This window comes from Akebia trifoliata, chromosome 8 (assembly GCF_017979445.1).
Source record: "Akebia trifoliata isolate Shusen 1 chromosome 8, ASM1797944v1, whole genome shotgun sequence".
Classification (NCBI taxonomy): domain Eukaryota; kingdom Viridiplantae; phylum Streptophyta; class Magnoliopsida; order Ranunculales; family Lardizabalaceae; genus Akebia; species Akebia trifoliata.
The window spans coordinates 44,660,061-44,687,924 of record NC_141382.1 but is presented as its reverse complement, the minus strand read 5'-3'; the positions used below and the strand labels follow the sequence as shown (position 1 = coordinate 44,687,924).

At 33.0% G+C, this 27,864-nt stretch overlaps 1 protein-coding gene across 2 annotated transcripts; it reads right to left on the bottom strand.

Annotated features, from left to right (window-relative positions):
* Positions 1–11,368: 11,368 nt before the first annotated feature.
* On the bottom strand, positions 11,369–17,065 carry LOC147397079 (cytochrome P450 714C2-like). Of its 2 annotated transcripts, none has more exons than XM_086452500.1 (5): positions 16,741–17,065; positions 14,027–14,253; positions 12,972–13,219; positions 12,475–12,829; positions 11,369–12,175 (listed from the first exon to the last, which is right to left on the bottom strand). In XM_086452500.1, exons 1-5 carry the CDS (start codon positions 17,027–17,029, stop codon positions 11,750–11,752), a joined length of 1,545 nt encoding a protein of 514 aa, XP_086308626.1. In that variant the 5' UTR covers positions 17,030–17,065; the 3' UTR covers positions 11,369–11,749. The 2 variants fall into 2 exon arrangements, with proteins under 2 accessions (XP_086308626.1, XP_086308627.1); XM_086452501.1 differs by lacking the exon at positions 16,741–17,065 and adding an exon at positions 16,236–16,356.
* Between the last annotated feature and the right edge of the window lie 10,799 nt (positions 17,066–27,864).

The following is a 27,864-nucleotide window of genomic DNA, read 5'->3' as shown; positions in this document are numbered from 1 at the left end:
AAGTGGCTATCATTGAAATATCTGTTAATTTTCAAAATTATGAATTCTAACAAGTCACCTATCACTATGTTTTTTATTTCTTATAAATTTGTTATTTTGTTATTTCTTATTATTTAATTTGTGTATTGTTTTGTTATTTGCTGATTGATTCCTCTTTCCTTCTTATAAGCTCTTTTTTTTTCCCCTCTTTTTGCAAAGCAAACCATTTTTTATTTATTTTATTTGCCAACGTGAGGTGGAGCACTACATGAAAACTGGAAAATTCTACAAAAAAGTTGACAAGCCAAGGCCCACGAATTTTAGAATCTGAATTTTGACGGTCTAGGACCATCGAAATTCTTGATGTTTCCAAATTTGATGGCTTAGAGCTGTCAAATTTCTCTCATCCTTCATTAATTTGACAGATTTGGCCTGTCAAAAAAAAAATTTGACAATGAAAAATTCGATGCCAATTCAACCGCTTGGTCTGTCGAATTTTATGAAATTTGATGGCCCACGACCATCAAATTTGGGCTTTTTTGACATTGTGGAGTTGCTACGACCTATGGAAGATAGTTGATTCAACAAATGTGGAAGGATCTTGGATTCAACTAGGCCCAATGTTCTTACTACCTAGTTTTTTTACTGGTTAATTTGTACTTTGTATACATATATGTGGGAGTCGTTCCGGTGCCAACACGTTTTGTCTTACATGAGTTAGAAGTTTTGGAAGGAGCTGATTTTTGGTGAAGATGATCTCTATGATGAGAAGACCATCCTCACCAAAAATCAATAAATTCCAAAACTTCTAATCTGATCAAAAATTATTTACAAAAAATGGATGGTCCATGATTCTTCAACTCATAAACATGGGGTTAAAAGTTTCGGAATGTGCTGATTTTTGGTGAGGATGATCTCCTCATTATAGAGATCATCTTCACCAAAAACCAGCACATTCTGAAACTTCTAACCCATGCAGGAAAAAACGTGTTGACCAAAAGTTGGCTATATAAATAGCACCTGAATGGGACCCTATATATACATCTAGGGGTACTCCCCATTCCTACCTAAAGAAATTTTCAATCTGACTCTTCAAATGATTTAGCCACCAAGTCACCTAGAAATCCTACCTAGAGACTTGAGAAAAATCAATAAATAAATAGCGTGTTGAATGCACATAGTTTTGGTACGCAGCTGATGTGGCAAGGGCACCAAACCATAGATATTTTTCATCAGGATACACAGGAAAAAGATGTGTGGTTATGTACCCTTGCCATGTCAGTCACATACCAAACTGCATGCATTCATCATTATTCATAAACAATGGTCGCATCTGACACAGGAAACTTTGTTTATCCATTGGAGGTCTACTATTATAAGATAAAATCATTACGAGTCTCAAAACACAAGGAAAAAAGATGAAGTAATGGAGGTGGTTGTAAAGCAGATTATACTTAGATCATCCTTATACTCCTTGTAGACACCTCAATTTGATCAAACAAGCCCGATAACTCATTCAAGTCCAGTATCAATGATCAAATCGAGAAAATTTCGATCAAAAATGGGCCCAAATAAAACCAATAAAAAATCATATTAAAAAAAAAAATGGTTTTACCTGGCCATATAAACAAAACTGCCAAGCATAGGCAATAGGTTGGCCGTTTGGTTCATATGGGCAAGCCATTTTTTATGCTAACCTTACCTTTGTGATGTGTAGGCTTAATATTGCACTGGCCTTACGTCAAGTAAGACCAAGCATAATTCATTTTGTCGCATATCTAACATATATCAAATTTAGTTAGATAATTAGAAAGCCCAAGTGTACACGAGATTCTCAACAGAAAAATGACCTCATTCACCCTCCTAAATAAGATTTTTCCTATTCTAATCTCGTCTTAATTCCATCCCTACCTATGCTTTAAACCATCAAATTCCCTCCACCAAAGATCCTTTGGTAATCTACTCAATCTCCTAAACTTGACCCTAAGTCTTGATTGGTCCCCACTCAAAGATAAATACCTCTTTTAGCTTAAGTTGATTGAGACTCATTAAAGAGGGTTTCCCCTTCTCCCGTCTCAACCTTTTTCAAAATCCAAAGAAATGTCATGGCATTCAAGGTAAATTGACTACATTCCAAAACCTATGACCATTTTGTCTATTCTAGAGAATTTTCTAGAATTTCTATCTAATGACCAACCTATCTCTAATTTGTTGAAGACTCTCTCGAAGGAAATAAGTAAATAGGCCAAAATCCAAGCATCAATTTATATGCCATATGCACTCATTCTCTCTCAATTGATTCAAAGCCAAAGGTCTAGGACAACTTTACCCTCTTCAAAGAATTCTCTAGAAATAATTGATTTTTTACTAATTTATTCATTGATCATCATGATTGGTGAGACTTATAGGTGAGTGAAAAACCATCAAGACTAAGGAGATGAGAAGTGTAGACATGAGAATGTTCATCCTTGAACCTCAATGCTACGTTGTTTAGAGTCACCACCATTCTTTTTTGGAAATGGGTGTGAATGGGCACCCGAACCGATTTTTTGAAAAATCATTTTTTCCATGGCATTGTAATGACTCTCATGTATTGGAAAGGACAAAGTCTACCTAAGATCTAGGTAAGAGGATTCGGTTAGATAATGGGGAAGGTGTTAAGCACCCCATTCTCTCCACCTATGGTGGTTACCTTTAGATTTGGCCATTTTTGAAAAAATTAACATAACAAGTAAAATGCATGAGATGCATGAAGTGGGTGGGTGCACATAGTGGGTATGTACCTCTTTGAAATAGGATTTAATGTTTGTGTAGACATGAGGAATATCCTATAGGAGAGGATATCACATAAAGTCATCACATTTTTACATGAATTGGAATGTTGGTTTAGGATTTTAGAAAACTTCCATGAATGAAGTTTCATTTAGATCCACAACCTTAATGCATACATGCTTAGCTAGAAACTTAATGTTTTAGCCCCATCAAAAGAGCTACACAACTCTTCATCATTACCAAGCATGTGTGGTGTGTGTAAATGGTGTACATCATGATGCATGAGATGAAAGTGGGTAAAGAATGACTTCAACCTCCATCCTTTCGATCAAACCGCCTCAAGCATTCCATGCCCAAAGTTGAGGTTCAATTTACTAGGGATGAAAGAGGGTTTTCCATTACATCCTAATGGTTTCTAAAAAGAAAAAAAAAGGATAGAAGAAGAAGATGCAAGTTAAAAAAAAAAGTAAATAAACAACTACTATACCCATCTTGTCCCCTTGGAATTCTTGAATGAACTTGAGCTTGAGATATGAACTTGAGAGTTGAAGGATGTAGTTGAGGGTTGAGAAAGTTAAATGTTGAAAAATGAGAGAGTTGAAGGTTAAGAGATGAGAGATGAGTAGGGATTTTGGTAGAGTTTTAGGTTGAGAAATGAGGGCTTGAGAACATGAATTGTTCATAGAAAATTAGAGTATTTATAAAAAATTTGGATAACTTTTGGGGATAAAGTGGTCCATCCCCAAAAATAAAGAGAATGGACATAAGGTTTAGGTTATTTCTTTTTGGATTTTTCATTTGTATTAGGGTAAAGATGACATTTGTGAAGAAACTTAAAAAGCATTCTTTGATCTTTGATTTTTTGATAATAGAGGTGAGAGAACAAAAGTACTTTTGGGAGGATGAATAAGGGAGTGACATGTGTAAAGGTGGAGTGGTAGGTGAAAAGTAAACCTTGGTTCATTTGTAAATAACACATAAAGCAAGGGGTGGGAGTATATTTTTGAAATGGACCAATAGGAGAACAAAAGTATTTTTGGGAGGGTGAGTAAGAGAATGACATGTGTAAAGGTGGAGTAGTAGGTGAAAAGTAAACATTGGTTCATTTGTAAATAACTCATAAAGCAAGGGTGGAAGTATATTTTTGAAATGGACTAATAGGAGAGTTCCATGTATGTACTTAAATATTTCCACATTTTGAAAGTATGATTGGAAGTTCTCTCAACTTTATAGATTATTACCAAAGATCAAATAACATTTTTGACTTGACCACCCTTTTTGAAAAAGGTATTCTTGGACTTTCACAAGGGAGAGTTGACTCTCCAATTAGATAAGGCATTGGGTATTGAGGGCTTATGAGAGACCAACATGTGTCATCTTTTGGGAAGGTGTGAGATAATGAACTTATAATGGGCTTGGTATTGGTCTTAGAATGGACTTGATTTTGGGTTTAGGATATGGACTTGGGTTTGAGCTTAGAATGAACTTGATTTTGGATCGGATCATGAAAGTGAGTAGAATTGGCTTGGATTAGGGACAAGGTATGGGCATGTAAAAATAATATGAGACGATGTATGTATGCATGTATGCATGAAAAATGATGTCAAATGGCAATGCGGGCCCGTTGAGAGGCTTAAGTCTAACTCGGAATCAATTCGAGAAAATTTGGATTTTTCCAACGGGTTCGTGCAAATTGGGGTGTCTACAAGAAGTAATTGGAGCATTTCATTGAGATTTTAGTAAAAATATTGTGAAGTCTAGATTTTATGATCAAACTATCCCTAAGGATCTTCCTAAATCTTATAAATATGAGACTCATCTAAGAAAAAAAAATGAAGAACTCATTTGGTGATCCAAAATGCTGTCCAAAAATCCTTTAACCTCAATAAGCCTTCTTATTCTCTCAAACCTCTCTTAAAATCCCTAAAAGAAAATTCTAAGAAGAAGACGAAAACCAAGGTGGGGTTTAAACCTCCATTCTCCCCATCTAATATTTCCATTTTTCCTACCCCTTTTTTATTTTAGGCAATCTCTCATTTATTTACTTGCTTTATAGTTTAATAATGTAATTCTTTAAATCTCCTAGTTAGAGGTTTAGGGAGAGAGAATAATCCCTCCTAAAGCTTATTTCCCTCAATAAGCTCTTTGAGAGCATTAGATTAAATTGTTTTACTTTCATTTATTTTCTATATAATTTAAATTCATAGATACGATGTCTTTACTTTTATTTACTTTAATGCAATTTCAATTCTAGAATAATAATTCTTTAATTCTTGTTTTTTTTATGACAATAGAGTTAGAGAGTAAACCTTCTTATGAGGTAACCTTCTCTTGATGAGTCCATCACATGCAAACATTTTGCACACTCACTTCTAAAAATGATTACAAATAAGAGTATAGATCCCTATGAATCTATATTCAACCTTTAGAGCTAACAAAATCAATCTACAAATGGACAAAAATTCCATGCATATGATTTAGCTCCAACTTGATTTAGTTCAACTCATGAACATTACTTAAGGACCAAACTAATAAATAAACTCCCTAAGGGAACACATAAACTAGTTTCGAAGCTTTGGGACTAAGAAAGTTGATTTCCAAGTGGATTTTCATTAAAGTTTCAAGTTTAGAAAAAAAAAATTCACCAAGCACTTACTTCTAGTACTCGCTCATTATCTTAATTTGCTCATTTTTCAAAAATAAACTATAGCCAATTGCCTCTAATTCTTTTTACAACTCTCTCAATCTTTAAAAATAAAAATAAAAACAGTTTTAAAAGCTCCATGTATGATCATATTGGTAATCTTCAATGGATGGAAAGGACAAGGTGTCTAACACTTTCCTTGTCCCTCAACCAAACTCCCGTACTTACAATCTCTCGGTAAACTGAACCCCCCCCCCCCCCCTCCCCTCCCCCTGTTACCCATTTGGATGTGAGAGTCACTACTAGCCAAGGAAAATGAATTTCAAAACATCTGTATGGTGTTCATTCACACCTCAATTGAATGGTGGCGACTCCAAAACCCAAGTAAATGAGCTCAAACCTTCAAAAGGTTTTAAAGCCTGAACTCAAACCGAGCAGGCTCAGGTGGGGTTTGGGTTGATTTTTGAATTCTATGAAAAAAATTAAATTCATATATTTTTTAAATTATTTTATGTTGAAATATTATTTTCATCAAAATAGGATCTACTATCTTCTTATTTGATGTTGAAATATTATTTTCATCCAAATAGAGCCATAGATTTCCTCGAGATTCACAAATACACATATTTATGTATTTTGAGAAAAAAATCTATGGTAGTTATGTATCCCAAGGAAAATATCTATGGTTCTATGCACATGCCATGTAAAGAGAGTAGAGGGGGAGTATATTAGAGGGGGGATCCTTAGATAATCTCAACTGTGCCAAACCAAGCACGCCAACCAAATGATCAAATCTACGACATTGTCCCGGAAATATTCACAATTTTTTCACCAGTTAAGAAATAATTTATAGTTAGGATGTAGATATACATTAGCGGCCTTCAAACTCATGTATTCTACGTATTTGCCTCTAAAAATATTTCCAATTTGTGTTTAAAAAGCAAGGATTTTTTTATGATATAATATATGTTTGTTCTGACATTTTTGAATAAAATTACAAATCTTCAAAATTTTATTTATAACAATTAAAAACTTCATATATTTTTTAATAAATTAATAAAATGGAAAACATTTTAAAAGAAAAATATGAAAAAATCGTGGTTTTGAAAGTTTCTATCATCCTGTTGAAGTCTTGGGTGTCACAATCTCTCTACAATTACATATAACTAGACAAATTAGTTAGCATCACAATGTCGATCATCTAAGTATTTAAGAGGTGCATTAGTATTTATTGGTGCAGATTTGGCATAGCTTGCTTCATAGTAATTGATTCCAATATGATCGTATGATCCTTTAATCATTTTTTTCTGCTCTTCTGTGAATTTTGGAAGTCTTTCCCTCACCAAAGCTTTCATGATAAATGGGTAATCTCCTTACACTAATGGCTCCAAAAACCTTATCGATCAACATTGTTAAAAAAATTAAAAAAGCCCATTAGATTTGAAATTATCATTAAGAAATTAAGATGAAATGTCACTACGTCATATTAAGTTTTTCGCAACTCCACAATTGCGCTAAAAACGACTATTAAAGGTTGTCGTTAATTACAACAATTTTTAGCATTTGTTTAACCGTTGTTTCTACTCACATACAAATTATTAGTTATATTAACTACAATATATCAAATCTCCCTCTCTCTCTCTCTCTCTCTCTCTCTCGCACTCATCTCAGTGTCTCTCTCTCAAATCTCTCGATCACACTCTCTATCTCTTGTTCTCTCGCTCTCGCACTCATCTCTGTCTCTGTCTCTCTCTCTCTCAAATCTCTCGATCACACTCTGTCCAGGACAGTCGTTTATTGCACATTATTACTTAGTGTGTGATAATATCTCCAAAATATTGATCAGTTTAAAGTTTTGATTAGAGTCACTACCAAGTACTAACCATCCATTACGGAAGGCAAAACCTCTATTTGCGTCGTCTTTATCTTTGATCGAATCACAGCTCAATGGCAAACCAATTTTTCCACCTTGAGTAGCCTAAACAAGGAAAGACCAATAGAGGAAAAAACAACAAATCTGTTACAAAATTTATAATTAAAAAATTAATTGCGTTTGTGAATTATCTATAAAGGGCATGAGTCCTCATCACATCATTAATATGCAACTATAACAATATCTAAACCTGAAGGGGTTGGCCTAGGGGCAAGCCAAGCCTTGATAAGCTCCTCATGATGGGTAGGTTGATCAAGTGTTCGAAACCCCACGAAGCAATGATAAATGTGATTATTGTGTACAATCATCTCTATTATACATGCATGACATTGGTGTTATCTAGTAATTAATGACCATTTTTTTTTCTTTTTGATTCTGAAGTCGGAGATGTAATCGACGATTCGAGCGATGAATCACATAAAATTCTTGGTGTGTTAACTATAGATTCTATTTTCGATATTCATTTGGTTGTGTGCAGTCGATCATGCTTGTTGGGGTAAGTCTCGAAGTATGAACAATTGCTCGGAATATATCCCAACAGCCATTAATATATAAAAGTTTGGAAAATAATGGTAATCCAATTATGGGTCAGTTTTACTGTTTATTAAGTATTATTTGTTTATTTATAATTACTAACAACGATGTACACATTATTATTTTAAAAGATAATGCTGAAGTAACATTAAAATGTACTCGTATCTCAATGAAAAGCATATATGGTTCTGACAGACATCCACGTTAGAAATGTCCCCTACAATGTTACTCTAGCACGACTCTATTTTAAATTTCATCTTGAAAAACTAAATCTTGAAACATTTTTAAAAACTGTGCTTGATATATATGTACCTGATCTTCGAATAACTGGGATGTACTTACTTGATAATAGGTGTAGGAATGAGCGGTACGTCTTATCTTCTTTCAGAAGATGATCGTCCCAGGTACTCATCCTCTACCTCCCTCATTAGCTGGTCCTTCCAACTGCAGTACCACTCAAATAAATCATTCATCTAAGTCCAAGATATCACAGAGACCAAATATATATACACTATAGTAGAGTTTCCTCGCGCAGAGGTTAATAGATAGAAAAGAAAAGGTAATAAAATTGAAGGGTATTATTGAAAAGGAGGAAGAAGAGGAAAGGGAATATGTAAAGTTGAAGAGAATGCAGTTAAGAGGATATTTTTGAAAAATGGAGAAGGAAAGAGATAATAATAAAATTGAAAATTATTCCGGAAAGATTCGTAGAGTAAATCCCATCCCCTCTTTGTGTGGGAGGGTAAGGGGGGACAACCATCCACTTTTATCGTCCTCAAACTCTTAAACTTTTCTTATGAATTTTTTTTAGAATTGTGATGAATGCACGAGGTAAATCATACACGGTCTGCACGCAGTTAACATGCACGAGCACAAAATCATACATCTTTTTCTTTGGGATACACAATGAAAAAGATTTACTTTTTTGTGCCCGTGCCACATCAGCCATGTACAAACAGCGTGCATTCATCATTGTTCTTTTTTTTATTCAGCCGATCACGTCTTGTGAATTTTTAGATAATCGTGTGTTTTCAAATTAATGACATGCCCTTTTGACCTTGATCTATTATAATTGAATAATGAAAAATGACTTAAATTTCATCATCACTGCCATTTTTTTATTGGACCATCATCACCACCATTATAATCATCATCTTCATCATATGATCGTCATCATCATGTTTTCCATCATTATCCTCATCATGATCATGATCCTCACAATGCCGTCATCATCATGCTCATGATTTTCATCATCACAATCATGATTTCCAGCATTAACTAGATGATCATTGTGAACATGGATTTTGAAGTGATTGACCCCAATACATTGTGGAATCAAATCAACTGAGAAAATCGGCCAAGTTAGCAGAAAACGCAATGAGTCAAGTAAGAAACTCAAACTCCACTATTACTCAGCTTTATATAATATTTTAGAATAATGATTTTCTAAGTCTTCACTCAGTCAATACTCGGGCCAACGTGATATGAACACAGAACCAAACATCTTTTCCTCAAGATGCATAACTGCACATCTTTTATGAGTATGTGCAGTTGTGCATCCCGATGAAAAAGATCTATGGTTATATGTCCATAATACCAGCACTCAATATCTTATGTTGATTAAAAAAGAGATGTTCGATTAATTGAGTCAGAGTTTTAAACCTATGCTCCAAACACCCATTGAAAATTGAGTGCTCATTTTCTAACTAGTAAGTATTCGAGAAGTTGGGTATCCCAACGAAAAAAATCTATGGTTCTGTCTCCGTGCCATGTCAGTCGAGTATTGACTGAGTGAAGACTTTCTAATTAGGAAACCATTATTCTTGAAATTTTAATAAAAAGATGGCAAAAGTTTTCTTGAACGTATGTGCAAATCGATAACAAAAGAAATCAAAGGAAAGAGACCAAATATTAAACAGAAGTAGACTATTCCTTTGTAATTGGGTAACGTAAGGTGTAATTACCTTGCAAATGATATGTAATTACCTTGCATTTGTTGGAGGAGGATTTGCTTCTAATATAGACCATCTGCCAATAGCAATTAAATGCAGGACTAGGAGTAGGTCCACACACTGTTTCTTCCTTGCTTTCTTTACAGATGGGTGGTAGAAATTTGCTGTTACAAATATTAATGAGCTAAGCTGTGAAATAATGGTATGGGTTTTTCTACTCTTTTGACTTTTACAAGGAAACGTACCTGTTTAAAAGGAAAAATTACTTAAAAGGATTCTGTGTGAGGGACTTTTTTTCTTAATAGTCTATAAGTTTTGGGCGGTTTTCTCTTAAAATTTGATGTTTGGAAATGTTAAAAAAGAAACTAATCATTTCTTATATGAATTTGTTTAGTTAATATTTTAGTGGAATATATCCCAAATAATTAAGATATACGTAAGACTTATGAGTATGAGCATAACTACAAAATGCATATTAGTTTCACAATTACATCTCTAAGAATAGCCACTAATTGCATAATTAATTCCACATTAGGAGAAGGTGCAACTTTGTTATTTTCATAAACATCAAATATTGAGTCATTTTTAAAACAAAATTCTTGTTGGTATAATTAATATAGCCTACTATCATCCTGCTATTAAAACTCTCTTTTAGCTAAAAATAAGAAGAAAAACGAGAAATGATCGATATAAATAGATTTGAGTGACAAAAGACATTGAAAAAGTGATCGATATTGACCATGATAAAAATGAAATCTAATGACCGAAAGTCACTGATCAATTGCGTATTTATGTGTAAATGAACCAAAAATCCATATACAATATGTACTTGTATGAGATTAATGATCTTCAAAATAAGTTATTATTGAGATTTACATTAAACATTTTATATTCAATGATACATTTAATTTATGCCTACATATAACAATTAAATTTTAAACGTGTAGGAAATAGTTTTCTAAAATAAATCCAAATAGACTTTATAACTTCTTAATTTTCAAAAGTTAAAAAATTATTTTTTTGTGTGTATCCAAATGGACTCCTAATATAGGATCCAAAGTCTACATATACCTACACTAATTATAATAAGACAAGGAATCCAACTAACCTTACTAAACCTCATCAACTGTCAAAAAGACCTCAAGATTCAAAAAATAGGTCCTCGATATTTATAACAAATCTTGAAGTATTGTTTTACAAATCTCGAAATCTTTTTGACGATGGATGAGGCTTAGTATGACCTTTTTCCTCACTATCCTAATAAGGAAAGATTTCTCTAAGAGAAGGGTGATTATTGTTAACAAGTACACATTAAATAAATATTTTAAATTATAAAATACTGTTAGATTAAATCATAGATGCATTTGAAATAATTAACAGATAAAAATATATAATATAACAAAAAAAATTTATAATTTAAAATTCTCTTGACAAGTAACAAAAGGTATAATGGCAATAACCCACAATTTTGAGTCTCAAAAAAAATGCCGTGGAATATTTTCTTATACAATGGACCTAACAGGATGTACAAAGCAAACATGCAATAAGAGTACATTGTGCGTATTTCAAACTTTATTACAAAATTGTTGATCTCAATGGGCAATAAACATGATTTCCCCTATCACATAATAAAATCAGAAAGGAAAATCTTTCAAGTAATACATTTAAGAAAAATTCAGTTTCAGTCCGTGGGAACAAGACGATGACCCTTTCCTTCATTCCCATGTATCATTATCATCAAAGCCTCGGCCCCCAAAGATTTGACACCGGCAAACAAATCATGTTTCCTCCATTCCACTTTGTGGAAAGCCTGACTTTCATCTAAAAGTTTAAAACTTTTTCATTTTCAATGACTAACAACAAAGATTTACACCATAATCAATCCTTTCCCTTATACCTCATCATCACCACGACCACCACGACAACGATTTCAAGTCAAAGCCTCTTAATAAGGAGATCCACTCCATGTTCAGGCTCTATAACCAACCTAAAAGTAGGGGAGTGGCGATACTTAGGAGATAAGGTGAACGAGAACTTGGATAGAATGAGAGAGAAAAGAACCTTCAATTCAACCATGGCAAAGTTCTGTCCTGCACAAGTGCGAGGTCCAACACCGAATGGTATGTACGCTTGTGGAAGCTTGCATGCACTCGAGATTCCATGTGCAAATCTCTCAGGATTGAAGTGATGTGCTTCAGGTCCCCAAATTTCTGGGTCATGGTGGATTGTTTGTACTGGAATCCAAAGATTCACACCCTTGGGAACATGGATGTTACCAAACTTCATGTATTGCAAGGCCTCCCTCGTCACAAACGGGGCTGGAGGGTAAAGACGCAATGTTTCTTGAATCACCATTGTCAACTGAAATGGAAATTAGATTACTCAATTTTCTTAAACATAAAACTAGAAGATGATAGTCTACCTATATGATCAATGGTTATGAGGAACAAAATATATCAGTAGTGACTCATATCATCCGTTAATGTAATTTTTTCGATCATAGCCAAAAAATATATCAAGTAATTTAGAGACACCGCTATGGGTTTTGGTGAAGGTTAAGACCCATCCCCTGGCTTTCATTATAGGGGTAATTCAAAATTACCTATTGGCCCTCAAGTTATGACAGTGTGTACAATCATTAATTAAAAGTTGTCACATACCATTTTCATCTTGCGAAGCATTTTGGTGTCTGGCACGGCTCCACCACAAATATCTACCACCTCAGCACGGACACGAACTTGCCACTCTGGATGTGAAGCCAATAGGATCAAAATCCATGACGCGGAAGTCGCTATAGTCTCATGACCAGCGAAGTAGATGTTCTTGCAATTATCGACTATGAAATTGTCAGTTATGTCTAGTCCCAGTTCACCATTGCTAGCACCATTGAGGATCATTTGTAGAAGATCCTTCTCAGATTTAGCATCTTTGCGTTCCTTTACTACCTTTAAAATCAATGAGCGGATCTCTTTCTCTAACCTCCATATTTCTCTACGATTCTTCGTGGGGAGATATCTGTTTTTTTAATTAAATTTCCAAATATATAAGAATAATTTTACACAATTCTTAATTGAATTCTGTCAATTGTGAAACATTAACAATAAAAATCACATACAAAAATTGCAATTATGATAAGAGGAGTTGAGAAACCAATTACCTTAAGCCCGGAACTCCCACAAGTAAACCTTGCTTGGACATGAGCTGTTGAAGAGCTCTAAGCTTTAAAAATATTTCCTTTCCTTTAGAATAATTACTCCCAAAACAAGCCCTTGAGATTATATCTGCAGAAAAGCTTCTCAAATCACCGTCTACTCTTATGTCTCCAATTCCCCCTTCACTTTCAATTTTACTCTCCCACAATTTCAATATTGAGGTTGCAGAATCCACCATTATGTTCACCATGCCCTGCATACAACACAAAAAATATATATATCAATACATACAATGAAGAATATTTTAATGGTTCACATCATGGCTACAGATAATTGTGCGGTGGACTTGGATGGGTAGGACGAACTCAAATTATTGTTGCATATATTGATGGTCATCAAAACAATGTGAAACAAAAGAGAAACAGTCACGTGCATATGAGTGACAGATTAGGAAGTTCACCACAAAGGGCATGGTCCAAGAGCTATTACAATCTAGAGCTTACGATGTATATATATTGAAAAGTCAGGATCAAGTAAGGTGTCCTGTTCCTATTGTATCTATGTGGCACATTTTGGTAGAAGTTTAAAACATATCGGGATCCTAACCAAGCCGGTTTGTACATGGAACGCATCCCGATGTGTTTAATCTCCAACCAAAATGTGCCACGTAGACACTATATGTTGTTATGGGAATGGGACACCCCTCTGAATCGCGACTCTTTTAAAAAGGAGGGTGAGCATGTATGTAGCTACTTTCAAGAGTAGAATGAATAAAAGCCAGATGGATTTTTTTTTTTTTTTTTTTTTTTTAATTTTAAGGAGAAATGAGTGATCAGTATGCAAAGACTGAAAGGATATTTCAGAGGATACAACATGGACAAGAAATTTTAGATGTTCACATTATGGATGCCAAAGTTGGTAGAATCTAGAGGGAGAGAAAACTTTACCTTCTAAAATGAAATTAAAATTACTTGATCATCATAGGCAACGTCAATCAATAAGAAATATGCTTAGACAGTAAGAAGAAGAATAATAAAGAATACATAGAGTAAGAAATTACCTTAACTTTCTCCATGTAAAACTCTGGAGCTATGATTTTCCTTTGATGGGCCCATATTGCTCCACTAGAAGTCAGAATGCCCTGTCCAAACAAAGGCCCACGCTCCTTCTGTAGAGTTGAAGGTTTTCCTAAATCCAAAGACGTGTAGAGGCCGATTTCCTTCACCACATCAGGGGTGCTGACATACAATAGTTGTATGTTGCCAGTTGAATACATGAATATTGGACCTGTTAAAATCAAGTTTGAAAAATTAGAAATTCAGAAGTTAAGAGACCCATCGGTGTTTAAGCACCACAATCTTCATCACAGGATTCGGATGAACACCAAAGAACCTGTGTAAGGAGCTAACTTGCACTCCTCAAGAAACAAACAACACTCATTTGACAAAGAATCCACCATTAGCCCATTGTCGGTCTTCTTATTAACTTATTTTTTTCTTTTGATAAATGAAAATTCTGCAACATGTAAAACAGAGGCAATACAAAGAATCCTGGCAATTGAGCTGATCACATGTGAGAAATTCACATCATACAAGCTCCAATCTCCTAAAAAGTTTCCACATCCTTGGAAACTTTTCAAGGATGTGGTTTCATCTAGACTAACAGTTGTCGATTGGAAACAACCAAAGTTAGAATAGTTGACACCACTAGAATCGAAGTCAAAGTTATAAAAGGTAATTATTTGGATGACGTGACCCTGGTAGCACATGCACATCCCTCCAAAGCTGCAAGAGTTTAGTCTTTGGAGGTATTTGGACCCAATAATGATATGCCTCCATAGCCATAAAAGGTTAGTCTGTCGAAGAGGTGAACCCAATGACGGCATGAGACAAACCCTTGGAAGAGGCGAGCCCAGTAAGGGCTGACCTCCAAATAAAGTAGCTCATCGAGGATTGTAAACCACTAAGAACATGCCTCTTAAGGAAACCAACATTAGAATAGCCAACAGAAAATGAGCATTTAGGACAAAAAAGTTCTTCAAATTTTTTTTTTTATCTCCCTTAGTCTTATTAGGGGGGATTCGCAGAGATTTTCCCTATAAATCACATCAGTGCCAACGAAAATAATTTATGTTCTTGGAGGAGGACCACAATTACACCAAGCACCAACTTTAAGATAGGACTACGTGGGTGAATAAAACACGCATTTAACTAGGATGAAAATGTGAAAATCGAGATGTGTGGATAAGGCGTCAAAGAATCATAAAAATATTTTTTTGGATCCTAAGTTCAGTGACTGTGCATCCTGAGGCCATTCAATATGTATTCTAAGACCAATTGGTACATGAGTCATGATTCAGAACGGTGTCCCGTTCCTATAGCAACATATGGTGTCTACATGGCACGTTTTGGTTGGATGTAAAACACATATGGCTGCATGCATGGCTTGTTTAGAAGCCCGGTCTGTTTTAAACACCAACCAATACTTGCCACGTAGACACCGTTCTGGATCTTGATTCTTGTTACATGTCCAGTGGTCGGTCATCACGAATCCCAGGATCAAGTATTGACTTCCCATTCAAAGTGCCCACATGACGTAAAAACAATGAATTAGAAACAATCCTAAAAGGAGTTGTGGCAATTAGGAAGTGATGAAAAATAATCAAATAATTCTTCTTTTATGATTACTCTTGCATTGAAGCCTCTATTAATGAATCAAGCATAACAAAGATGAGCATGTTGAGATGGGTGAGTGGAAAAATATTATAAACAAAATTAGAAACAAACGCATTATAACTCCAATAGGTGATAATCTAAGAGAAATTCAACAATGGTCAATTACAACACCTGTTAGAAGAAACATTCAAGTTGAAGGTCCTAAAAAAGTAAGATAAATACCAAAAAAAAAAAAAAAAATAGGTGGCAGTGAAATCAGTCATTTTCAAGCTATTCAATCTATCATTTTGAACATCCCTTATAGAATTTTCTATCAAAAAAATCTAATCATCTTTTACTTCAAAGATCCTATCTTGTGATTGGGTAAAAAATTTCACCCAAGTTTTGAGTAGAGAAAATCAAAGGGTGGGTAATTTATTTCAGGTTTAAGACGAGGGTATTGAAGTCATTTTGCCTTAATCTATTAAAGAAGACCGAGATCAAGAGGCGTGTATTCTTTTAAACCGTTGATATTTCTCTCTCGTAGTAGACTAATGAGAAATGAACAAACCAAAACACTTGAAATTTCTCCCTAATCCAAACCGGTCAACTCACCTGAGTTATTCAAAAACGGAACGACTCGACTTGGTTGGACGAGTCGACAATGTGACAGATTCACAATCACAAACTCTCTCGGTGGTTTGCGAGCACAGTCTCGTCCGAGTTTTTAAGCCCTCGCCTGGTCTAAAAAATGAATTAGAGATGAGAAGTGGAGAGATTAGGAGAGAAATCATTTTAAAATATTTTATAATTTCAATTCTACCCCTAGATCTCTTTTTAAGAAGATATTTTTAAATTTTGAAAGTTATCCCAATTTCCTTCTAATCCAAACATATAGGAGAGAAACTGAGTTTCTCTTCTCTTAATGGGTTTGTCTTCTCTCCGCTTCTCTCAACCAACCCAAACAAATGTCTGATTCGAATGGTTCACCTGTTTAATTCTCTCAGTTCAGAAAACCCGGTTTTACAATCGGTTCACCTATTGAATTTCAACAACCCGGTTCAGGTTTGAACATTAATTGGATATTGAATTCAAATACCGTTCGAAGATACATACATACCGTATTTCTTTCTCCAATACTCGAAATAAGGGAAGATTCTGGAAGCGTAATCGTGTGACACGTATTGTTCTTCGGATGGAGATGTCACTACCACCGTCGATTGAATCCTCTTCATCTCTGGAATGTTTCCATAAAGAAAAGAAGGAGAAGGTCCTCTGATTCCTTGCTTTTGAAGCTCTGATCTAAGTCTTCCAGGCTTCCACAACAGAATATTGTACAGATACGTAAACAAACCAAACAATCCAAGCAAACCAAAGAAGAAGAAGATCTCGAACAGTGTTACTTCCATGGCACCTCTCTCCGTCTCTCTCTCTCTTTTGTGTCGTGTGGGCGCCATTTATAACAAAACTATTGAAGAACCGACATCAAAATTTCGGTAAAACCCTCCTCGTTAAACGACACGTGGTTTTTAAATTTAATTTACATCCCTACTTTTTTTTTTACATATTTAAGATACCTAATAGAAACGCCACGTGTAATTCACTGGAGATAGTTCTATCGAAATTTTGAAGCGGGATTGGTCGCTTCAAAGCTTTTTCCTGAAGAACCTACGTCCAGTGAAACTGGTCTCGTTGTTGCTAAAATTGACCAAACGATTCGGATGTCTCTTACTTCGAACAATTGGGACCACTTGCCTCCCTAGTTGGATGCAACCTTCGCTCCACGGATTTGTAGAAAAAAATCAAAACTGGTGATGTCGGTCAGTTTGGCATTTTTCTTCGATCAAGTGCACATTGGGTCCACTGTCGCTTTAAGTGGATTTTTTTGGTGAACTCGATCAATATTTATGTATCCTAGTCGTTGGTACGTGCAAACTCATATACAGTAAAAAAATGTTTTATGTATAATTAAAAAATTATTTTTATTTAAAAAATACTAGTGGTTGGTACGTGCCAACTCATATACAGTAAAAAAATGTTTTATGTATAATTAAAAAATTATTTTTATTTAAAAAATACTAGTCGTTGGTACGTGCAAACTCATATACAGTAAAAAAATGTTTTATGTATAATTAAAAAATTATTTTTATTTAAAAAATACTAGTGGTTGGTACGTGCAAACTCATATACAGTAAAAAAATGTTTTATGTATAATTAAAAAATTATTATTATTTAAAAAATATTAATTTTTTTATCGTATTTTATCAGTGTATTATTGTAAATCTAATAGAATTTGCAACTAGCTTCCTCTTATTAAAAGGGTAAAAGATGAAAGATAGAAAAATTGGGTATTATTGAAAATGAGTAAATAAAGAAACGATGAAGTTGAAGTTGAAAGAGATAAGAGAAAAGGTAATTATAGTTGAATGAAACGTGGACACCTCACAAAATTATAGTTAAGTGGGATTTACCAGTGTGTTTTATTATATATAATAAAACACAATTGTGAGTCCACTCCAAATATAGTGGAATGGGGTTCACATTATCCATTTTATTATATAGATATAGATATAACTAGAGTTCGTCTATACTTATCTTTGGGGGTTTAAGGGGTAAAAAGTGAAAAAGTAATAGTTAGAGGATACTATTGAAAAAATGTAGGGGGGTGAGATAAAAGACGATAAAGTACTTAAAAGTTAATAGAAAATGCAATATAGTGGGGCCTTTATCTCTCATAACTAAAACAATGGTGACTCCTACAGTTGCGTTTTAGTATATGAATAAAACATAATCATGGAGCTCACTCCAATTATAGTTATGGGTTATAAATGTTTCATCCAGTTGCATTTGAATGAGGTCCACATTACGTTACTTTATTGTCTTTTCTTTTCATTCCATCTAGTTGCATTAGAATGAGGTCCACATTACGTTACATATTATCTTTTCTTTTCATTCCATTCAATTTTATTATTTTTTCCCCTTCCCCCCTCCCCCCTCCCCATCCGCTTCAATAATATTCCTCCAATTTTATCATATTTCTTATTTTAACATTTTTCATTCATATCCCTCTAATTTTCCTATCTTTCATCTTTTACCCATTTTTAATAATACCCTTTTGACTTTATGAAATTTTCTTTTTTACCAATATAACCTCAAAAATCTTAAATACTTTATTATTTTTTCGCTTTTACTCCCTTGACTCTAAAGAGGATGTTCGTGTCGTAAGCATAAGCAAACTCTAGTATTAGATGAGGTGATCATAAAAATAACATTTTTTTTTTTTTTTGCACTTATTGTTGAATTATACTTTTATATTATAAGTGGTTTTTATATGATTAGTATTATCTAAAAAGATTTTGAAGCTAATATAGTATAAGGATTTTTTTTTAATATTAGGAAGTTAATCTAATGGTATTGAAGAAATCATAAGATTGCGATGTTCTATATTAACTTAAAATTACTAGGATTCAATGCAAATGAGGGGTTCTGATCTTCCAAATTTTGGTGTTGAACGACTTTACTCTGACTTTTCTCATTATAATATTATATATATCAAATTTAAAAGATAAATAAAAATGATAAGACGATAGTAAGACCAATTGTTTTATGGTGTTGGGCATTTGGGAAGGTCAAGAAGCACCACAATGGATTAAACGTAGCCAAATAAGAATGTTGACTTATATGAATGATAAAATTAGAGAGTTGTTATTATCATACCAATTTTTACTAATGCCACACCAAATCCCATGTAAATCATCAAAGAACGGCACACGATTTGTGTGGCATTAGTAAAAGTTGGTGTGGCAATGGTAAATTTCTAAAATAAAAAACAAATTATTATTTTTAAATGTACGAACAACTCCAAGTGTTTAATAGATGACAACTAATGTTTCGACACCAAAATTTGGGTGGCCATAATGCCCCCACTTTTATATTTAAATTTAATGTAATTAGGATCATTTTAGTATAAAAAATCAAGAAAATCGTAATCCACCATATAATCACATTGCTTAATTTTCAAATTTATAAAAATATATCTTTTACTATGTAATATTTAAAAACTCTTTAATCAACATTACAAATATGTCTTTTTGATACATGTGCGTTTTCACATGCCACCTTCAAGTATTATTTTAATAAAAAATTGATTACAATTCCAAATGGAAAGAATTTACAGGTTAAAAGTTCTAAGATAATGAAATCAACGTCTAAAATAAGGTTGATTGAGATGTGAAACCAAGCAAAATTTAATGAAAAAGAGATCCGATTAGTTAACCCCAAATATTTAGAATAAAACTTTAATGACGATGACAAAGATAACATCTTCTATGATCAATTCTTAATATTTGATTTTTTATTTTTTTTCATTCAAATCATTAGATTAAATAAGTGAGCCGATTAAAAGTTCAACTAAGGAATTTCAATGGAAGAATATTGAAATCAACAAATTTGATTGTACAATTATGTGAGCCTCCCCTGGTTTGCGGCCACTTGTTTCATAAATGGGTTCATTTATTGGTGAAACCCAACACATTAAACATCTAATAGTGTTACTTCCATGGCACCTCTCTCCCTCTCTCTTTGTGTCGTGTGCACGGCCATTTATAGCAAAACTAGAAGAACTGACAATGAAAATTTCGGTAAAACCCTCCTCATTAAAAGACACGTGGTTTTTTAATGTAATTTCCGTCCCTACTTTTTCTTTTTAAATTTAATATACCTACTTAGAAATGCCACATGTAATTCCATGGAGATGGTTCTACCGAAATTTTGAAGCGGTATTGGTCGCTTCAAAGTTTTTTCATGAAGAACCTACTTTCAGTGAAACTAGTCTCGTTGTTGGTAAAATTGACCGAGCAATTCGGCTGTCTATTACTTCAGACAATTGGGACCACTTGCCTCCTAAATTGGATGCATCCTTCAATCCATGGATTTGTAGTTAAAAAATCAAAACTGGTGATGTCGGTCAGTTTGGCATTTTTCTTCATCAAGTGCACATTGGGTCCACTAGCGCTTTAAGTGGGTCTTTTGGTGTGGTGGTTTCCTCTATAAATGTAATTCGATTTATGTATACTAGTCGGTGGTACGTGCAAATTCATATGCATTAAAAAATTGTTTTATGAATAATTAAATAATAATTTTTTTAATCATATTTTGTTAGTGTATTATAAATCTAATAGAATTTGCAAATAACATCATCTTTGAGGTTAAAGGGGGTAAAAGATGAAAGATAAAAGATTGGGTATTATTGAAAATGAGTAAAAAAAGAGACGATGAAGTTGAAGGAGATAAGAGGAAAAGTAATTATAGTTGAATGAAATGTGTACAACTCACAAAACTATAGTTAAGTGGGACTTACCAGTGTGATTTATTATATAAATATAATAAAACACAATTATGAGTCCACTCCAACTACAGTGGAGAGTGGGGTTCACATTATCCATTTTATTATATAGATATAGATATAACTGGAGTTCGTCAGCATGTCTATGGCACGAGCATCTTCTTTGGGAGTTAAAAGGGAAAAAATAATAATTGGAAGGTATTATTGAAAAAATGGAGAGAGATGAGATAAAAGACAATAAAATACTTTAAAGGGCTAATAGAAAAGACAATATAGTGGAGTCCACACAAAGGGATTGATAGGATGTTTATCTCTCGTAACTGAAACAATAGTAGGTCCTACAGTTGCGTTTTAGTATATAGATAAAACATAATCATGGATCTCACTCCAGCTATAGTTATGGATCATAAACGTTTCATCCAATTGTATTGGAATGGGGTCCACATTACCACACTTCATTATCTTTTCTCTTAATTCCATTCAATTTTATTGTTTTTTCTCTCTCCCCCCTCCCTCCTCCCCATCCGCTGCAATACTATCTCTCCAATTTTATTATATTTCCTATTTTACTATTTTTCATTAACATCCCTTCAATTTTTTTATCTTTCATCTTTTACTCATTTTCAATAATACCCTTTTAACTTTATGAAATTTTATTTTTTACTGATTTAACCTTGAATATCTTAAATAAAACCTCTCTTACTTCATTATTTTTTTTGTTTTTACTCCTTTTACTCTAAAGAGAATGCTCATGTCGTAGGCATGGGCGACCTCTAGTATTAGATGAGGTGATCATAAAAACAACATGATATTTTTTGCACTGATTGTTGAATTATACTTTATATTATACGTTTGTTTTTATGATTTAAAGTATTACCTAAAAAGATTTTGAAGCTAATATAATATAAGGATATTTTTATAAATTTAGAAAGTTAATCTAATGGTACTGAAGAAATCATAAGATTGTGATGTCATATATTAACTTAAAATTACTAAGATTCAATGCAAATGTGGGGTCATTTCTGATCTTCCAAATTTTGGTGTTGAACGACTTTACTCTGACTTTTCTCATTATAATACTATATATATATATATATATATATATATATCAAATTTAAAAGATAAATAAAAATTATAAAACGATAGTAAGACTAGCTGTTTTATGGAGTTGGGCATCTGGTAAAGTCAAGAAACACCGCAAAGGATTAAACGTAGCCAAATGAGAATGTTGATTTATATGAATGATAAAATTAGAGTGATGTTATTATCATACCAATTTTTACTAATACCACACCAAATCCCATGTAAATCGTGCAAAGAACTGTACACGGTTGGTGCAGCATTAGTATAAGTTGGTGTGGCAATAGTAAATTTCTAAAATTGAAAACAAAATATTTTTTAAAAATATACGAATGACTCCAAGTCTTTAATAGATGACAGCTAAGTGGTTCGACACCAAAATTTGGGTGGCCATAAATGCCCCCACTTTTATATTTAAATTTAATGTAATTAGGATCATTTTGATATATATAAAAATCAAGAAAATCGCAATCCACCATATAATCACATTGCTTAATTTTTCTAAATTACAAAAATATATATTTTACTATTTAATCTTCAGACAAATATGCCTTTGTGATACATGTGTGCTTGCACATGCCACCTTCTAGTGTTGTTTTAATAAAAATTGATTACATTCCCAAATGGAAAGAATTTACAGATCGCAAGTTTTAAGATAATGAAATGAACATCTAAAATAAGGTTGATTGAGATGTGAAACTAAGCAAAGTTTAATGAAAAAGAGATTCGATTAGCTAACCCCAAATATTTAGAATAAAACTTCAATGGCAATGACAATGATAACGTCTTCTGTCGTCAATTCTTAATATTTGATTTTTTTTTCATTCAAATCATTAGATTAAATAAGTGAGTCGATTAAATGTTCAACTAAGGAATTTCAATGGAAGAATATTGAAATCAACAAATTTGAGTGTACAATGAAGTGAGCTTCCACTGTTTGCAACCACTTGTTTCATAAATGGGTTCATTTATTGGTGAAACACAAAAGTGGGTCCCACTTTACTACTGTCTTCTATGGGGTAAATGTTGCACTCTAGCTATAGTAGTAGTGGGTTCCACACTACCCATTTTATTATCTTTTCTATTCACCTTTTCAACTTTATAGTCCACTATTTGCGGCCACCTGTTTCATAAATGGGTTCATTTATTGGTGAAACACAACGGTGAATCCCACTTTGCTACAGTCTTCTAGTTATAGTAGTAATAGGTTCCACATTGCCCATTTTATTATCTTTTCTATTCACTTTTTCTATTTTATTGTCCACTGTTTGCAATGATGTGAGCCTCCACTGTTTGCAGCCACTTGTTTCATAAATGGGTTCATTTATTTGTGAAACACAACGATGGATCCCACTTTGCTATAATCTTATATGGGATACATGTTGCACTCTAGCTATAGTAGTAGTGGGTTCCACATTGCCCATTTTATGAAATTTTCTACTCACCTTTTCAACTTTATTGTCCACCCTCCTCATTCAATAATATCACTCTAATTTTACTATTTTTCTTTTTTAATATATTTTATTGTCTATCATCTTCTCCCTTTTTTTCTTAATATTACCTCTTAACTTTATTATTTCATTTTTTACCACCCTTAATCTCAAAGATTTTTAATAAACCTCTCGACCTTTATTATTTTTTTACTTTGACCTTAATCCTAGAGAGGATGCTCGTATTGTATGCATGGACGAGCTCTAGTATATCTATATAATAAAACACAACGGTGGATCAATTACAATTTTGTGGGGGATAAAAATCAAACTCTAATTATAATAGAGTCGGGTCCACAATACCCACTCACATTATTACCTTTCCTCTTCGTTCCTTCAATTTTATTGTTTTTCCTATAATCCCCTTCATTTTTTCAATAATATCCCTACAATATTACTATATTTCCTCTTTAATTCACATTTTTCAATAATACCCTCTAATTTTATTATATTTTCTCATTTACCCCTTTAATCTTTTTATCATCATCTCCCCCTTTCTTAATAACACATCTTTGACTTTATTATCAATTTTTCCTCTTTTACACTCTTAACTTCAAAGAGTTATAACAATACCCTTTCAATTTTATTATTTTTTTGCTAACTCCGAAGAGAATGCATATATCGTATGCGCGTGCAAACTCTATAATATGCCCATCCTCTAGTCTATATAATAAAACACAATGGTCAATCCCACTTTGTTATAATTTGTGGGGAATAAACTTCTCATTCAGTAGAGTGGAGTTCATAGTACCTACTTTATTTCTTTTCCTCTCCTCTTCCCCTAGGTTTTCAATAATACCCTCTAAATTTATAATATTTTCTCATTCACCCGTTTTTCAATAACACCTATCGTTCATTTTCTCCCCATTTCTAAATAATACCTCTCAAACTTTATTATTTTTCATTCCTTACCCCCCTTAACCTCAAAGATTTTTCTTAATACCCCTCAAATTTTATTATTGTTTCGCTTTTATCACCTTGACTCCAAAGAGGATGTTTTTGCCACTATAAAACTTGTGGACAATGTCATATAGTGGAATAAAGATTTGTTGTTAAAAGAAGAGAGTTGTTATTGACACGTCAACTTTTACTAAGGTTGCAACATCAGTAAAAGTTGGTGTGGCAATAGTAACTCTCTAAAAGAAATGGGTGTCAATAAGATGAATCAAAACCACCACACCATGTGTATTGAAATAGAAAAAGATGATTGATTATCAATGCATAAATTTTTTAGCACAGATTTTCTTGCTTGGATTCACATTTATTTTTTTTTATACCCATAGTACCCTTTCATTGGTTCATCAGTTTATCACCAATTTTTTATTTTTATTTCTATTTTTTTTAAATCGTGATAATATGACTTGTCAAACAACAATTGTGTATCCCGAGACATACAGATCTATAATTTCCCAACGTGTCATATGAGGATTTTTTTTGTTTTTGGTTAACAAGAAATCTCGATTGGGATGTGATAGTTTATGGTTGTATAAGAAAGTCAAATCTACAAGAAAATTAAAGATGGAGTAGGAATTCGCGAAGAATGATAATAAATAGGTGATCTGTGTTTTTCATTCTATCTTCTGGTCCGTCCTTGGACAAAAGATTTATGTATGATCTATGCAGATGCCACGTCAACCTCTTTCCTCAACCGTTTCAAACTATTGCGACTTGTTCATGTATTTGTCTTACATAACGTCACACGCTACCTACTCCTACAATTATTATTATTTTAAACTTTCAAACGTTTGTGTTTATTCGATGATGATGCATGGGCATTTTGTTTAGATGCAATGGAATCATTGTTCAAGATTCCAAGTGGCATGTGATTCCAAATGCATTTGTGTCAATAAAAATATGATCAAACTACCCTTAAATAATGATAAAAATACAGGACGAAAAAGTCGTCTCTAGACACGTTTTACAGTTGAATCACTTACTCCTCAAGATCAAACATTCGAATGATTTGAAAATTTGTAAAATGCCTATTTTAAGAATTTTCAAGTTTCGATTGAAAAGAATATCCAAATCCAACTAGTAGAAATCCCCAAATCTCAACTTTCTTAAAATAAATAAATAAAATTACTAAGAATGACCTTTTATAATTGTAGGAGCGTGATTTTAAACTCGAATCACATTTCTTTAATATTATATTGAGAGAAGGTGGAGTAAAGTGGTTTAACACCAAAATTTGAAAGATAAAATATCCTCACATTTGCTTTTAATCTTTTTTTTTTTTTTTTTTTGGAATATGGTATCTCCATTGATAGCGGACTAGATTCTAATCGAGCCTTGCCTGACCTGTACATCTAGCCATACTAGACAGGACTAATCCATGGTTGCACGCACAGAACCATACAAAACATGCAACATTTTATCCAAGAGACTACGATTAGTTTCGAACTCACAACTTAGAGGAACACACTCTCGTCCCTCTGTTTTACCCCTGAACAAAATGGCCTTATTATCAACTTAGGTCATTTTTGTTAAAAACAATAATGTTAGAACCCAATAGTTCCTTGAATCAGGTAACTTAGTTTTCTAAATTATAAAAACACCTTAGTTAATATACATGAAATCCCTTACTATCTCACATTCCCTTTATCATGCCATCTTTTAAAACCTCGGTTAAAATTAAAATTACAAAAGTGAACTTATAATTCAAAGAGCACTATAGTCAAGTTGGTTTTCTCAAATTACAAAAAATATCTTGTGAAGGTTGTGATTATGTTATCTTCAAAATCACTTTAATTAATCTTGTAAAAAAAAAAAAAATTCATTTACAATGTAATAAATATAAAATATGATATAAAATAGATTATTTGTTTAAAAATATATATATTTTAAAATACCTATAAAAATTAATAATTCATAAATCCTAATTTTGGTAAGAAAAACACTTTCCTTGCTATCTTAGTAAGCTTTTAAATATTATTAAGAGTTGTTTTGCTCAAATGGATTACCTCATGACAATCCAACAAGACCAACACCATAGCCCTCAAGATTTGATGGAAAAGCTATTATCCATATATATAGGGAAGCGTTTAGAAGCCCTAAAGAGAGCCGCACATTTTTTTAAATAGGGGTTAGAATTTCAAAACGCACTGATTTTGTGTGAAGATGATCTCCATGGTGAAAAGATCATGCTCATAAAAAAATCAGCTCATTCTAAAACATCTAACCCTAGTTTACAAGTTTAAGAATTGAAGGTCGTTCAATTTTTATAAACCATTTTTGATGGGGTTAGAAGTTTCAAAATTGATTGATTTTTTGTGAGAATGTTCTTCTCATAATAGATATCTTCCTCGCAAAAAATAAGCTTATTCCAAAATTTCTAATTCGTACATTGAAAAAATATTTGGCACAATGTTTGACTCTCTTTAGGGCCTTCGAATGCCATCCATGTATATATGCTAACGCCTAAAATCTTATGTGGACATTAACGTTTTCCATCATTTTTTTTCCAATAATATCCATTCCCATTTTGTCTTTTAATGAAAAAGACGAAGGTATTTAGTCTTTTACATCATGATCAATTTTTGAAAAAATTCAAATATTTTTATATTATTATTTTTATTATATGTAAGAAAAGGAGAGGTCAATGAGCATGCTACAAATTTAAGAACATTAAAGAGTCTCTCAAATATTCATTGGAACTTGAAGTGCCACGAGTCATTATTAGAGGAGAGTTCCTCCAAAAGTTTGAAGGGGGCAGGCCACTTCAAAGAATTTTTTTCCCTCGCTTCGAAATTTCCATTGCATATCTCCTCACAAAAATCCATAAAATCATGAATAATAATTGTGAAAAAATATCCAATAAAATCATGCCCAAAGTGATTTGATGGAATGTAGTGTATTTTTGAGACAAAAAAAAAAACGTGGTTGAACATTTCAAGCATTTCTAAGAGTTTGACTTTGAAGTGGCCTGGCCACTTCAAAATCTTGGAGGAACACTGCTGGTAGTACAACACAAGGCTTTTATATGGGATAATTACTTGATGGTCCTTGGTGGAAGGTTTTCTTTCTAATTAGTCCCTAAGTTTTATGACTCTTAATAGTCCATTTAGTAAAATTTTATTTTCCGAATGGTCCCTCAACCTCATCCTAGTTTATAATATTTTTGAAATATCGAAATTGCCCTTTTCATCTTCTTCATACACTTAAACGGCAATTCTAGTCATTTTTGATGATTTTTTATCGTGAATGACGAAAGAAAATGATACACATCTCATTTTGAATTTTTAGATGTATTATATTTATTTTGATGATTGATAACAAAAAATGAAGTTTGGGTTTTTCAATCGATTTGCTTTGTTTTTTGAAGAAAATTGAC